Source organism: Macrobrachium nipponense, chromosome 26 (genome assembly GCF_015104395.2).
Source record: "Macrobrachium nipponense isolate FS-2020 chromosome 26, ASM1510439v2, whole genome shotgun sequence".
Classification (NCBI taxonomy): domain Eukaryota; kingdom Metazoa; phylum Arthropoda; class Malacostraca; order Decapoda; family Palaemonidae; genus Macrobrachium; species Macrobrachium nipponense.
The window spans coordinates 66224613-66241939 of record NC_087215.1 but is presented as its reverse complement, the minus strand read 5'-3'; the positions used below and the strand labels follow the sequence as shown (position 1 = coordinate 66241939).

The 17327-nt window shown below is 37.4% G+C and overlaps 1 protein-coding gene across 1 annotated transcript in view; it reads right to left on the bottom strand.

Annotated features, from left to right (window-relative positions):
• Positions 1–10562: 10562 nt before the first annotated feature.
• Positions 10563–17327, bottom strand: part of LOC135199701 (uncharacterized) — a 17210-nt gene continuing 10445 nt past the window's right edge. Inside the window, 4 exon segments of the mRNA XM_064227857.1 lie at positions 10563–11038; positions 11040–11078; positions 16243–16345; positions 17175–17288. Of these exon segments, the coding sequence (XP_064083927.1) occupies positions 10818–11038; positions 11040–11078; positions 16243–16345; positions 17175–17288 (477 nt within the window). The 3' untranslated portion in view covers positions 10563–10817.

Genomic DNA, 17327 nt, shown 5'->3' with positions numbered 1-17327 from the left:
TAAAAGAGTGACGCTGATGAGAACCTTATGCATAAGCATTTAGGACAAAGGCCAAGCGCTGGGACCCATGAGGTCATTCAGCGCTGAAAGGAAAAAAACCGACAGTAAGAAGGGCTGAAAGGCGTAACAGGAGGAAAACCTCAAAGCAGTTGCGCAGTGAAATAATTGTTAGGGAGGGTGGAAAGTCAGATGGGATAAAGAATATGAACGGAGGTATAGTTAAAGGAATGACATTGGTTGCAGCTAGGAGTCGAAGACACGCTGCAACGACCCTGAAGTAATGCCTACAGTGCACCGCGAGAGGTGCACTGGCGATGATAACTTCTACGGGCAGAGAACCTACAGTGCATCATGTAAGGTGCACTGGCGGCACTAACCCCCCCTATGGGGATGGAGTTTTGTCAAGTAAATCTGCGGTAAACAGTGGGATACTGCAGGGGAATGTTACATCACCTTTCCTGTTTTCTCCCTCTCATAGATTTTTTAAAGAAAACGGGAATGGAAACGTTTACATGATTTACAAAGCTTGCATGATAAAATGCATCTTATGTTAAGTCTGTCTTAGTTGAACCAAACCACTGTTTCGTATATACCAGTCCTATGTGTTGTATATATTCCTTGTATATGTATATTATTCATATTGTTCATATTTGCACTAATAATAATAATACGTAACTAAATATCTAGTTAGGTAAATATTTATGGCATGTGTGTGCATGATATATATATATATATATATATATATATATATATATATATATATATATATATATATATATATAAAGATAAATGCACGAAGGAAAAATAAACGAAGGAGTCTGCGAGATCTTTCGACTTAAAAGCCCTTTACTTTCGTGATTCTGTTATACATATATATATATATCTAGCATATATATAATATATATATATATATATACTATATATAATATATAAATTAATATATATATATATTACGCCTCAAGTATAAAAGGCCCATTAAAACACTCTGGTTTAAAGCTAAGGACTATATTTCGGTGGACTAACTTCCCAACCTTTGTCAAGGTACTTGGTAAGGACAAGGGTTAGTCCACGGACATTATAGTCGTTAGCTTTGAGTCAGAGTGTTTTTTAATGGGCAATTTTATACTTAAAGATATAATATATATATATATATATATATATATATATATATATATATATAATCAAGGAGTCAGATAAAGTATAACTGTAACATTTAACCAGTGACACGTCGTTCAGAGCATCCCTGAGTTGGAAAATGCGGTTATTTGAAAAGCGTATAATGCATGACCCATTTTTCCTGGCGAGGAACTCGGAGCACCTTCGCCTAACAGTTTACCTCGCTGAGTGATAAAAAAAAAGAAAGAAAAAACAAACAAACAAACAGACGGAGGAGATGAAAGGCTGGGAAAATGCGTCCTTTCCCATCAAAGGAACGAAAAGGAACACCAATGGAATGACATGGCGCAGAATTGCAGTTGGACGTTTGTTGCATGCAATTCGGCAGGGACGGTAGCAAAACAACAACAACAAAAACACCAACAATAATAATATCATCGTTAGATGAAACCTATCTTCACATGGAACAAGCACAAATATCCATCATTACAAGCTTTTTGACGTAGGCCACAACGTAAATCCTTCAAACTCTGTTTTGCAGACTACTTCCGTATATCATTCGTAAACGTAGTCTTCGACCTGTAAAAAAAACACTTGTTTCTAAACGTTTTGTCATTTACACCATTATTGAGAGAAATAAACTCTAAAAGTCGCAGTAAGTCACCTAACATGACTTCATGATGATATGACAACTGAAATGACGTCGACAACACGACAAGAATAATCAGTATAGCTGCCAACATCTTTCAATTGTGACGAACACAATGATCAGATGTGCCTCCAACTACCCTTCCCCTCGCTACTGCGTTTATTAGCTTACACTTCCAGCTGCTCTGTTGTTCTAACGTCGTCATAGCTGACAAATTTTCAAGTCAAGAGCTTACATCCAGTCTCCCTAGATCACTTATGCATCTGATCAGTGGGTCAGAACTTATACCTAGTCAATCTAATTAAAGAATAGTATAGAATGTAGCACCTACGCCAAAGGTCCAACGCTGAGAGTTAACGATGAGGTTTGAAAGGTGGGTCCTGGGTGCAGCAGGAGGAAAACCTTCATAGCAATTGCACGATGAAACAATGATCGCGAGAGAGGGCGTGGCAAGCCCGATGGAAGAAAGGTAATATGAACGGAGGCACAGTAAAAAAGGAATGAGAAAAGGTTGCAGCTTGGGGTAGAAGGGACGCTAACCCTGTTAAAAGTGAAGCTGCAGGTAAGTAATTAGGAATTACCAGGCGTCTTGACTGCGTGGGTCGTAAGTCTCGATCGGATTACACGGGGAAAAATGGAGATAGACTCAAAGAGATTTTTGCCAGTTAAGAGTTAATCATTGCCCTTAGCAGAGGAACGTTTGTCTCTTGAACTATACTGGTAATTCAATAGTTATTTACATGCTGCCTTCTGAGAAAGGACCCTTTAACCTCAAAGAAGCTGATCTCCTCGAGCACACACTTGCTCTCTCTCTCTCTCTCTCTCTCTCTGGCCACGCCCAGAGGAGCAGCAAAATTCAATATCCCGGGGAATCTACGCTAGCACACCTGAACTTCGCTCCTGTACCATGTTTGGAAGTTAAGACCCGTTTGGCGAGATTACAAGTCCGCTAAACTCCCCGATGCGTCGTGTTCTCGTTAAGACTTGAGAGTTGAGAGCGTCCTTACAACGGCATCAGTCGTCGCTTGTAATGAAGAACTTTACGGTGCGTTTGAGCAATCGTTAGGAGAGGCTGCAATATTCAGTCATCGGTAAACATACGCCAAGAGAACTGATATAATGATGTTTATCTTTGCTTTTGCTCTAAATTAACCAAAGATCACAAAGGGACTCGACGAAGGTACGAAAGTCGTAAAAATGTGTAATTAGATACCTTGGGAGTTCTTTCAGTACATGGTTTTCGAGTATATCCGTTAGAACAGGTGGCGTTATCTATTCTTCCTTTCACGTACTACGTCAGGAGAGAACAGAAATGACGGCTTTTAATGATTTCTCTTTTCGCTAACTCGGGGAGTAAGCCTACAACCTACTTTGTTGTTGTTCTTGTTGGGGGGTAGGGCAGCCCATAAGGGTCTGAAAAGGTTGTTTCGCGTTGAGTTCGAGATACAGGAATTTTCGGACAGGATATTTACATGACTGATTTATTAAAATGAAAATGTAAAAAAAAATAAAAAAATGAATAATGCGTATGTTAAACAGTACGGAAAAATTATTTCTAATAAAATATAGCTTATTTATATTAATTTTAGTTGGTGAAACAACGCCCTTATTTGACTATAGAATTCAACACGAGCCCTGAGTAAGCCGGAAGTCGGATCACGCCTTATTTTTTTTTTATTACGACTCAATTCAAAATGACAAAGAAGACGAAGCCTTAAGACATAATCTTCTCTCGTACCAAGAAGTTGTCGACAGTTGCTTCAAGCATGAAAATCTTTTGGAGATTATTTCGTACTCTGAGAAGGTTGATTTCAAGTAGGAAATGTTGTACGAATCTCCCTTAGATGAAGCTGAAGTATAAACGGTAAATATTTGTGAGAGTATGACAAAGCACACTGGTAAGGTTAAGGATGAAAATATCATGTGTAAAGCATATCATTTTTACCTTTCATATGGTTAAGTTTCTCTCTCTCTCTCTCTCTCTCTCTCTCTCTCTCTCTCTCTCTCTCTCTCTCTTCTCTCTCTGTCATGTCATTTTGACCTTTCATATGGTTAAGTTTCTCTCTCTCTCTCTCTCTCTCTCTCTCTCTCGTCATTTTGATCTTTCATATGTTTCTAGTCAGTCTGTCTGTCTGGGTCTCTGTCTGTCACGTCATTTTGACCTTTCGTTTGGTTCATGTCTCTCTCTCTCTCTCTTCCCTCATATTGACTTTCATGTGGTTTGCCTCTGTCTATCTCTCTCTCTCAAACACACACACACACACACACACCTCAATTTCTGTATGAACACTAATGAACGTGAACATCATTAAAAATGACAGGATGTGGGGGACTTATTTTTACAAACGTACTGGATGTGAATAAACAGAACTTTTGATAAATCTTCAATATCTCATCCGAGACAACGGAGATTATGAGCAGAGTAAATCATTTTCAATTTCGAGTCCTTCCCCCCTTTTTTAAAATAAGGAAATCTCACAGGTTTTATTCTCCACCATGAGTTCTTTCTCGCAACGCAGATAGTACTGCGAGTGAACTTTGACGTTTCGTCCTGCAAGTCATCAAATAACATAGATTTACTAAAGGTTTTGTTAAATCGAGAGAGAGAGAGAGAGAGAGAGAGAGAGAGAGAGAGAGAGAGATTAGCCTGGCTTTCTCTCCAAAACGGACGGATATCATTTCAATCAGAATCTTAATCGTCTCAATTTTTGTTTAGAGCAACACAAATAGTTCAGGTGCCTCAGGAGGCGGGAATAACTTCTCATTGTCATGGAACTACAATACATATATCTTATATAAACTACGTGGCTGCGAGGTTGATGGAGACATCAGATGGAAATGATTATTAGTTATAAGTTACACTGATATTACATATCAAGGACTTGGATTGAGTTTCCATGGTATATCTCATTTGCTCCTGTTTCGTAATGGATTCATTTGTCGCCAGATAATTGACAATTTTCGCTTACTCGGGGAGTAAGCCTACTTAGTTGTTGTTGTTGTTGTTGTTGGCGTGGTAGGAAAGCCCTATGGAAAAGCCTGAAGAGGTCTGAAAAAGGTGTTTTGCGTTGATTTAACGATACAGGAATTTCAGGATGGGATATTTGTGATTTATTTATCAGAAAGAAATAAAAAAAAATATTGTGCATGTTAAAAGTGCAGAATGATTATTTCTAATTAATTATAGCTTATCTATTTTAATTTTCGTTGGTGAAACAACGCTCTATTTGACTGTAGATTCCAGCACGCGCCACTGGTAAGCTGGAAGTCGGATCACGCCTTGTCATCTTCAAATTACGGCTGCCGACTAATATCTGCTAGGCTTTCTCTAGAGGTTGCTCCTTAAACAACCATTACGATACGAATCTGACGCTGCTGATGAAACCAACCATTAATTTAGCTCGAATAACCACTTGAAAACCATCAAACATGAATTAAGTCGACCATCACTTCACAGACGACATCCCGAGAGTACTACATTCACGACTCGAAAGCAATTCCCGGCGGAGCAATGGCAGAATCAAGTCGAGGGAATGTTGATGCGTTATTCTTACCCGTGCCATGGCTACCTTTTGTCTCATAATTTAACTACTGCTCAGGTCAAATCATACAAGCGCGTGCACCCGTCATGGCAACACGGTGCGCAAACAAAGCAACTGAAAACGGGAGGTTTAGATATTTAATTCCAAGATAGTATAATACCTATAGTAGATTCAAAGCAACCGCGCATTTGATGTCTAGGCCCGTCCCTCACGACGCTCCTGATTGGCTGCAAACTCTCCTCAGTCTCTCTCGAGAGTTCACATGGGCAGGATGTGCTATGCTCCACCTCTCCTGAGGTGTACGTTTGAAAGACGTATCCCACAGGAGAGATGATACATAGCTACATCCTGCCCATGTGAACTCTCGAGAGAGACTCAGGAAAGTTTCCAGCCCTGTGACTGGCTTATCAACAGCCAATCAGGAGTGTCGTAAGGGACGGGCCTAGACATCAAATGCACGGTTGATGTGAATCTATCTCTCTCCAACTCTCAAGGACCTGAGTTCGACTCTCAGGCGTGGACGAAGCGATTTGGGTATTTTCTTTAAAACCCAATTTGTATCTGTTGAGCTGGTTGTGTGTATGTTTATATGGTGATTTTACGTCGCATGGAACCATTAATGGCCATTCAGCAACGGGACCAACAACGCCTTGACGTGACTTCCGGACCACGTCGAGAGTGAACTTCTACCACCAGAAATGCACATCTCTCACCCCCTCAGTGGAATGCCCGAGAATCGTCGAACTCGCGGCCACCGAGGTGGCAGGCCAAGACAATACCGATCACCCCACTGAGGTGCTCTTTCTCTCTCTCTCCGAACTATGTACCTGATAATGAAGTGACTGTTGTGGGCCGAGATACTGGAAACGACCATTAGGAAAGTAACCTCAACCCAAATTGCTTGATATAATAATAAAAAAAAATAAAAATATATATATATATATATATATATATATATATATATATATATATATATATATATATATATATATATATATATCTAATAAAAGGAGCCCATAAAAACACCAAAATGTAGAGAGAAAAGTACTATATTTCAGAGACTGCTGTCTCTCTCTTCAGGTATATGAATGAGAAAAGTTTACAGAAAAGGTGGTATTTATACCAAGAGATTCGTCCACAAGTAAGCCAATTTAGGTCACCCCCGCTGATAATCTTCCTTTAATCTTCTTAAGCGTTTGTGAATGAACACTGCGTCGACGATGTCGGATGTCCAATTCCCTTTTGAGATGTTCATTACCTGCTTCTCTTTTATTAAGGCCGATTCCATCATTTGACTCTTGTACCGGTCAGTTTGCTGCTATAAATTACACGTGACATATTCCAGTTTATTCTATGGTTATGTTCATTTATATGATTGAAAATAGCCGAGTTCTGTTGTCCATACCTAACTGACCGTTTGTGTTGTATTAATCTCTGGGGAAGTGATTTACCTGTAAATCCGATGTAAGATTGGTCACAGTCCTGGCATGGGATCTCATATACCCCAGAGTCTTTGGGCGATGTCTTTTGTTGGACGTTAATCAGGGATTTGGCTAAGGTATTTGGGTAGTAAATGCAAAGGGTTTGGATTTCCCAAGGGTGTGAGTTACTCTCTTAATCGTCTCCAGGTGGGGAATTTTTATTTTATTGTTGGGTGTGTCTCTGGTCTTGTCTTTAGGGGGTCGGTAGAAAATTACGTTTGCTTTTTGAATTGCTTTCTCAATTATATGGTCAGGATACTTTAAAGATGAAAGTTGCTTGCGAATTAGTTCAAATTCTTTTTCCAGGAAAATCTGGGGAACAAATTCGTAAGGCTCTTAAGAATAGGTTGCTAGCTAGACCTATCTGATGGTATTGTCATGATAGCTAAAATAGTGAATATATGAAAGTGAGAACGTTGGTTTTCTGTATATGGTAAATTTGTATTCTGTCGTGTCTCTGATTATTAAAACATCAAGAAAAGGAATTTTGTTGTCTGTTTCCCATTCAACTTTAAATTTGATGCTGGGCACTAATGCGTTTAATTTTGAGAGGAATTCATTAAAATTACCCCACTTATTATCCCAAAAATGTTAGTATGTCATCCACGTATCTCATCCACAGCATGTTTTTGGGTTTATTGCATTTATTACTGTAGTTTCAAAGTATTCCATGTACAGATTGGCTAAAATAGGACTTAAAGGACTACCCATACTACACCCGAATTTTTGCTTGTAGAATGATTCCCCGAATGAAAATACGTTATTAGATGCACATAATTCAACTAACTTTATTATTTTGTCAAGTGCCAAAGGGAAATGATCTGAATAGGGGGATAATTTTTCCCTTAAAAACTGAAGAACGTCCTGTACTGGTACTTTTGTGAATAGGGAGTCTACGTCAAGGGCTTAAAAGTTTTATGTTGTGAAGTGGATATGTGCTTCTCTGAATTTGTGACAAAAGTCTTCCGAATGTTTGATGTGACTGGGAGAAAAAAGTGCCTAAAAAAGGAGAAAGGAGGCCAGCTAACCATTTAGAAATTTTGTAATTGAAAGCTCCGGCGCATGAAACGATGGGTCATGCGCCGGAGCTTTCAATTACAAAATTTCTAAATGGTTAGCTGGCCTCCTTTCTCCTTTTTAGGCACTTTTTCTCCCAGTCACATCAAACATTCGGAAGACTTTTGTCACAAATTCAGAGAAGCACATATACCACTTCACAACATAAAACTTTTAAGCCTTGACGTAGACTCCCTATTCACAAAAGTACCAGTACAGGACGTTCTTCAGTTTTTAAGGGAAAAATTATCCCCCTATTCAGATCATTTCCCTTTGGCACTTGACAAAATAATAAAGTTAGTTGAATTATGTGCATCTAATAACGTATTTTCATTCGGGGAATCATTCTACAAGCAAAAATTCGGGTGTAGTATGGGTAGTCCTTTAAGTCCTATTTTAGCCAATCTGTACATGGAATACTTTGAAACTACAGTAATAAATGCAATAAAACCCAAAAACATGCTGTGGATGAGATACGTGGATGACATACTAAACCATTTTCGGGATAATAAGTGGGTAATTTTAATGAATTCCTCTCAAAATTAAACGCATTAGTGCCCAGCATCAAATTTAAAGTGAATGGGAAACAGACAACAAAATTCCTTTTCTTGATGTTTTAATAATCAGAGACACGACAGAATACAAATTTACCATATACAGAAAACCAACGTTCTCACTTTCATATATTCACTATTTTAGCTATCATGACAATACCATCAAGATAGGTCTAGCTAGCAACCTATTCTTAAGAGCCTTACGAATTTGTTCCCCAGATTTCCTGGAAAAAGAATTTGAACTAATTCGCAAGCAACTTTCATCTTTAAAGTATCCTGACCATATAATTGAGAAAGCAATTCAAAAGCAAACGTAATTTTCTACCGACCCCCTAAAGACAAGACCAGAGACACACCCAACAATAAAATAAAAATTCCCCACCTGGAGACGATTAAGAGAGTAACTCACACCCTTGGGAAATCCAACCCTTTGCATTTACCTACCAAATACCTTAGCCAAATCCCTGATTAACGTCCAACAAAAGACATCGCCCAAAGACTCTGGGGTATATGAGATCCCATGCCAGGACTGTGACCAATCTTACATCGGATTTACAGGTAAATCACTTCCCCAGAGATTAATACAACACAAACGGTCAGTTAGGTATGGACAACAGAACTCGGCTATTTTCAATCATATAAAATGAACATAACCATAGAATAAACTGGAATATGTCACGTGTAATTTATAGCAGCAACTGCGGTACAAGAGTCAAATGATGGAATCGGCCTTAATAAAAGAGAAGCAGGTAATGAACATCTCAAAAGGGAATTGGACATCCGACATCGTCGACGCAGTGTTCATTCAACCAACGCTTAAGAAGATTAAAGGAAGATTATCAGCGGGGGTGACCTAAATTGGCTTACTTGTGGACGAATCTCTTGGTATAAATACCACCTTTTCTGTAAACTTTTCTCATTCATATACCTGAGAGAGAGACAGCAGTCTCTGAAATATAGTACTTTTCTCTCTACATTTTGGTGTTTTTTATTGGGTCTCCTTTTATTAGATGGAATTCTGTTGTTACAGAACACTTTTACCAGTCATATATATATATATATATATATATTGTAAAGAGGCAGATTGTTCCTAACACGTGGATGACTTCAGACCATAGCTAGGTCTAACAGCTCTTGCTGAAATGTGGTTGTACCCTTCCCGCGAGCCATTGGATTATCATTTTTACTATTATTAGTATTATTATTATCATTTCAGTAGATGAAACCTATTCACATGGAACAAGCACACCAAAAGTGCCATAGACTTAAAATTCAAGCTTCCAAAGAATGATGGTTTCAACCACCCACCGCAGACCCCGCACTGCAGCAGTAACTGATCATGATACAGAGCCAGTGATTCTTCATAGCCATGGGAGAGATGAGGACCCTGCAACATCTGAGTGGCATACCACAACACTAACCACTATAACAGCGGACCAGTGGTGTACATAAGGTCTGCCTGCTCCTTAACTGGGCAAACAATTTAGGTCTCTATGACTAGCAACTTCCGTTTAGCTAGCAACCATACACACGTACTTGGCACCGGAGCCCCCCCTCTCTCTACCCACGTTATGAACTAGGGGAACCAGGCAAATGGCTGCTAACTACGAAGCAGGCTAACCTAAGCGACCCCATAGACATCCCTTCATAGCTCACAGAGATTGTCTCCGTTGCCAATGAAAATCTATCAAGACCTGAGCTGGGTTTGAACTTGGGGCTCCTACAGTGGTAAGTCCAAGCAGAACCCCTCTACTATCACGATTCTGAATAAATTTGTACAAATCTTACTGTTAATACCTGTTACATAACTCTCTCTCTCTCTCTCTCTCTCTCTCTCTCTCTCTCTCTCTCTCTCTCTCTCTAAATATAACAACAAACGTATGTCCCCTGATTTTTCAAAGTTCTATGTTGTAGGAAACTATTACGTGCTCTTGAATACTTTTTCAAGGGAGTTTGTCGTTTCAAAAAAGCCTTCGTACATGTTTCTGTACAGAAATGAAGCACACAATTGTTTTACTACAACGAGGGGATTTCATATTTACATTACAGACTGCAATCATGATGACTGCTTTAGAGAGAGAGAGAGAGAGAGAGAGAGAGAGAGAGAGAGAGAGAGAGAGAGACTAGTGGGATGGTGGGTCAATGCAAGGTGAGAAATACAACGTTGGTCTTTTATATGTCATTGTGATTCCAATCAAAAGGTGCGGGGGATTTCCTTTGAACAAATAATAATCTTAACAAGAGAAAATACCCATTTACTGGCCTATAGTATTCCTTTGACTTCATTTCTGGTCATTCTGTTGAGCTTCCATCATTTTTTTCATTATTAACAGAAAGCATTTATCAGCTCAACCTCTTGTTTTTTTCCGCCTCCTCATCATCCTACTTCCAATTTTATTCAAGACATTCGCTCCAATACTCAGATCCTTAGGAAAACCATCTGGTAACCCAAGGACACCTCTTCTCCTACGAGCGGGTCCAGGAACGACACATTTTCCTGGTTCTGGACTGGCTTCGAGAAGAAGAGCTGGAAGCCCAGACTCTCCAAGACCTCAAGAAGGTCGACGTACTTCTTGTACAAAGATGGGTCTCTCAGGGCCAGTTCGAGGTTGATCTCAAGGCTGAGCTGCTTCACGTTGGATATCGCCTGAGGAGTGTCGTCTACTACTTGCTGAAGAACCTGCAAAACAAATAAATAGATAAGCATTTGGACCGAATGCCGAAGAACATAAAATGAACAGGAAAGCATAAGGGTGCGATCTGACCACGAGAAGAGTGCTCTACATTTCAACCTCGCGATTCAAGTAAGGAAAACAGAACGAGGCAGAGAATCCTGAAACCTGCCTTTGGGGTGCAAATAATCAGTCACTGAAGCATGCAATACAAGAATTTTTACCAGACTGTAATATATTTGACAATACTGGACCAACTGGATTCACATGGCTGCTTTCTGAGTGGCAAAACTATGCCTTGAGTTCAGTGGTAGAGTGGATGATACAGTAATTATGAGAGAGAGAGAGAGAGAGAGAGAGAGAGAGAGAGAGAAAAGCACTTTACACCTGGAGAAATGGGACCCTGGGATGAGAAAAGAGTAGTCACAAAAATCGAACTAATTGTTAGAAATTCAGTCCTGACGAGATGAGCGACTCAAGACTGAAAACGTCAAAAACTTTACCATGTAAAGTCTAATGAATACTTTTCTTTACCACAATTACAGACGCATTTCATACAACGGTTGAAATCGCAAATGGATCCACTAAATTCTAAGAATTATTGTCACGTGATATCATTCGGAGAAACGCACGAAAACACTCATAAAATCATACATAAAATCCAATGAGTATTAACATGTCATTTATGTTTGTAATGAAGAGATTTATTGAACAATACTCAAATGCAGAAACAAATCCACAGTTATGTATATGTATATATACATAACAAGGAAACAGGATGAAGTTTGTATATTATGAATGTGAAGCAGACTTATGGAATTACCCCCCAACATTTTTGACGGGATAAGAACGCCGGTCAAATCCGCATTCTATTCATCTATCAAAATCTTAGTGCATGCGTGGGGGAGAGTGCATTATGTTATTAGCTGGAATTATTCCCACAATGTGGGTTAATGAAGTAATGTAGATTTCATGGGAATGCATGACTTGTTTCGAAGCTGAAACATCTCTAATGGAATCCTAATTGTGACTGTACTTTAAAAATAAAACAAGTAAAAAAATGCCAAGATGTTTCTTCTACGCAATCTAGTTTTCTGCACAGCGTAACTCTCGGCACCGATCCACGGCTAACTTTTAACCTTAAATAAAATAGAAACTACAGAAGCTAGAGGGCTGCAATTTGGTATACTTGATGATTGGAAGGTGGATGATCAGCATACCAATTTGCAGCCCTCTAGCCTCAGTAAGTTTTATGATCTGAGGGAGGACACAGAAAAAGTGCGGACAGACAGACAAAGCCATCTCAATAGTTTCCTTTTACAGAAAAATAAAAACAGAAATTAATCAAAGTAGGGCTTATAATTCCTCCATTAAAAGAATCTTGTATTCATATGGAACAACCTGCCTAAAAGGCCGCTAACTTACAATGCAAGTCAGAAGAAACATATATATATTTAAATAGATAAAAAAAAAATGTTTTTTTTTTATGAAAATAGCACCGAAAACCAGAACAAACTATTATCTTAATACAAGCGCTGTCATGCAACTCATAGAGAATATCTAAATATTAAAGGAGAAATGTAAGTCAGATTTTGAAAATATAAAAGCAGCAATGTTAGACAGAATAAAGAAGGAGAATATATATATATATAGATATATATATATATATATATATATATATATATATATATATATACTATATATTATATATATATATATATATATATATATAAATTTTTAATCTGACTTTCATTGCTGACTTTATGTATTTTTCTATTCTGTATTGCATTAATGATTTTAAACATATATATATATATATATATATATATATATATAATATATATATATATATATATATATATAGTATATATAAACAATATACATCGATGCAAGTAAGAAAAAATAAAAAAAAATGTTTGAATACAACTACAATGATGTAAGTCAGAAAACATACATCCAAACATATACGAAAGCAGTGAGATATGTAAGAAAAAAAAAAGAAGGCAAAAAAAAATTTGCTTATTAAACAATATCCCAATAAAAGAAAGCTATGACAATAGTGCAGGGCTCTTCAGTATCAACCGAGAAATCTACGTAAGTACTGTAATCAAATTGAAATTAGATGGCAATTTTGAAATTAATTCTGGTAACCATATCACAATAAGATGAAAGCGTCGCTCTGTCAGAGAGGAGGTGTTTCTACAAATAACAATTAATCATAATTATTAATCAGGACTCGAGTCTCGCTATCAAATGTGTAATTACATTTTACATCGGCCTCCGCAACCACAACCGGCCCCCCCCCCTCTCTCTCTCCTCTCTCTCTCTCTCTCTCTCTCTCTCTCTCTCTCTCTCTCCATCCATTCCTAAATTCCCCATCCATTAGTAAATTCCCAATACATTCCTATAAACTCCAAAAAAACGTCTCGTTACAAGGATAATCTGGAATTGATTGATAGGTTTAGGTTATGCTGGAATCGAACAGAATAAAACATATATATATATATTATATATGATTATATATATATATATATATATGATATGATATGAAATGAAAAAATAAATGAATAAATGAAATAAATAAATAAACGAATGAACAAATAAATTTAAAAAATAAATTAAGTAATAATAAATAAAACCAAGTCTCCCAGAGTAAGATTTTAGATGTCGGTGATTGTTTCATAATTTATCATTGCCATTGTTGTTTTTTTGTTATTTTTTGTGAAAATACGTTCATTATTAAACAAAATAACTACTCATTAACGAATGTAACATTGCTATTGATTACGGGATATGATAATGTTCTTTTGTACGAACTTTATTAGAATAAATTCAATGTCCTAAAATACTTGCAATTTATTGTCCCTGCAATACATTCAATTTATTGTCCCTGCAATACATGCAATTTATTGTCCCTGCAATAAAAGCAATTTATTGTCCCTGCAATAAAAGCAATTTATTGTCCCTGAAATAAAAGCAATTTATTGTCCCTGCATCAAATGCAATTTATTGTCCCTGCAATAAATGCAATGTATTGTCCCTGCAATAAATGCAATTTATTGTCCCTGCAATAAAAGCAATTTATTGTTCCTGCAATAAAAGCAATAAAATCTCCAGAACGTAAATGTTCCAAGTCTAAGACATCTACATTAATACGAATGTTACCAAGCAAATGTCCTTCTCTTAACTGAATCAAACAGACTATTGTCAATACTTCAAATCTGATTGAAAAGTAGTCGGTATCGTCAGACTCAATTATTATTTCCGCGATTCTGATGCGAAGTTTTCAGTGAATTCAATTTTCTGAAAACTCGCGATTTTCCAAAATCTAACCAAAAAATACTTTTGGCTTCTGTACAAAGAACCCGCAACTCATCCAACATGACTTGCAAATAAATTCTATGAAAAGATGTCACTGTTCGCCAGGCAGAATCCAGAGGTCCGCGACAGGGCTCTTACTCCCTACAACGCCAGAGCCCTCTTCTGGGTATGCAAGGGCTTTTTGCCAAGCCCGATTTTCCTGTATTCCCAAAAGGCTTCTTTTGATAGACGTATCACCAAGTGTGGTTGTCCTTCCTTACCACCTTTCTCTACCCTTCTCTGCTATAACAGTCGCAGGACAGCCTTCGATGATGCCCAGCTAAAAGTAGTTAGTTGACGTCAATTCGTCCTCTTACGCGTAGCATCTCCCGTGACCTATACCTCAAAACTTCTCCTCCTTCTCCTCCTCCTCCTCTTCCTCCTCCTTCGAATTCTGACACCCGTTGCGTAAGGTAACATCTGAAAGATCACCCCGCTTTGAACCTAAGACGTTTTTATACGATTCTGGTAAAAGAGCGTTGATAAATCCCATCACGAGAGGTTTACGCTTTTTCAACTGCAATCCGCGTGTATCTTTTGAAGGGCAGCAACTAGGGATTCAAGGTAAGAACCATATCTATCGAAGTAATGCTGGCGTTTTCGAAGCGATGGGACTTGAGTAACTATTTTTTTTTAAATGGTGTCGTGTACATACGTGAACCCATTCCTTCTACTGATTTATAATCCGTATATGCACTCAATAACACGCTCACCAGCTTACGCCCATACACGCCCACACACACACACGTACACACACACACACACACACACACACACACATATATATATATATATATTATATATATATATATATATATATATATATATATATATATATAAGCGAATACCACGGGAAATGATAGTCAGGAATCCAAGCGCTTTCGTCTTTATTCAGACATCGTCAAGGAGCTACTAAGTACAATCGGAGAGGAAGGCCTCAGGTACAAACAAGATCAGGAATACCAGATGGTTAATTATCAAAAGGGTAAAAATTAAAAGGGATAATCCAGGATTATCGGATATCACACGGTCACAAGCTTAAACAGATTCTGACCCTAACCGAAATTTACAAAGTATCTTTACAGTCCAAACATGTAAAAACTGAATATATTAATTTTGTTGCTTATATTTATCTACAACTTTTTTCCTGACTATCATTTCCCGTGGTATTCGCTTATTTATGAAGTCACGTGCATCTACTGTGATTTCTTAAGCATATTATATATATATAAATATATATATATAGCAAAGTTAAACACTGTATCCGTGTTCTAATATGTTGTAGGAAGCCCACAAAAATTCGGAAAAATTGAAAGTTTTTATTAAGCTTTCGGAGAGTACATTCTCTCCCTCTTTCAGAAAGAGAAATAAAAGTTACATAAACAAGATTGGCAAACCACCGTAGGGCAGTTATTCTGATACAACCATGCTTGTATGTTATTTCTTTTACCTTGACCGTTGTTTTTCAGTTTATGTAACTTTTATTTCTCTTTCTGAAAGAGGGAGAGAATGTACTCTCCGAAAGCTTAAATAAAAACTTTCAATTTTTTTCCGAATTTTTGTGGGCTTCCTACAATACTATAATATATATATATATATATAGATATATATATATATATATATATATATATATATATATATATATATATATATATATATATATATATATATATATATATATATATATATATATATATACTTATGAGGGGGAGCTAAGAAAACGGCTTAACAAAATTTAAATCTTCTTGTTATAACTTAGCTCGACTGCGTCCGAGAGAGAGAGAGAGAGAGAGAGAGAGAGAGAGAACTTACCTTCCACACGTCGCTTCCCTATACCCAATCTCATGTAAGCGATGGGCGTCGTTTCGTGGCCAAAATGATCTAATATGGATGAAAGTGTAAACAGACGCAGTACCTGGAACAAACGTACTCAACTGGATCAAGATTCAACAGAAGGACATTATATGTGTATATATATATATATATATATATATATATATATATATATATATATATATATATATGTATGTATGTATGTATGTATGTATGTATGTATGCATAGACAAAAAAATATATACTTTATTGACAAGAATGTCCATGGTTTGTTTATAATTTACAGAATCATATGCGCTTGTGGGAAAAGGCCACCTCACATTGTACATGTGCATGTATGCTTAAAAAATCACAGTAGATGCACGTGACTTCATAAATAAGCGAATCCCACAGGAAAATGATAGTCAGAAATCCAAGCGCTTTCGTCTTTACTAAGACATTTTCAAGGAGCTCCTTAACAATGTCTTAGTAAAGACGAAAGCGTTTGGATTTCTGACTATCATTTTCCTGTGGTATTCGCTTATTTATGTGTATGTATATACGTATATATATGTGTGTGTGTATAATATGTAACATAAACACATAAATATCTTTGCTCACAAGCGCAATTGCTTCTGTAATGACTATCCTTACACTCTTTTGGCAACAAGTCTATACTATTTTTAGCTTTTGTGAATTTTAAATTAAAGATCTCGCGTTACTTATTTGTCGGAGAGTACTTAGAACAAACAAAATTGAAATTCTAATCCAATCTTCAGGCAGCAAGCCAATCGAAATTCAATCACATGGAAAGCTCAAAGAGCAAGAGTTGCAAATCCTTTACAATTTAGTATACAAGATTCATTCTAGCAGCGCCTTTTAATGAACTTTAGACCTGAGCTACTGCTACGTCATGAGTTCTCGAAACTCACCTGCCCATCCACCTTCCTGATGGCGTTGACATCAGACAGACCGACGCTGTAGAAGTGGATGCCCCGGGTATGGTTGTGGTTTCCCTTTTCGTCAGTGGGGTCAAAAACGTACACCTGAAACATGCTCGCAATGACAGCTGTGGTAGATTCACA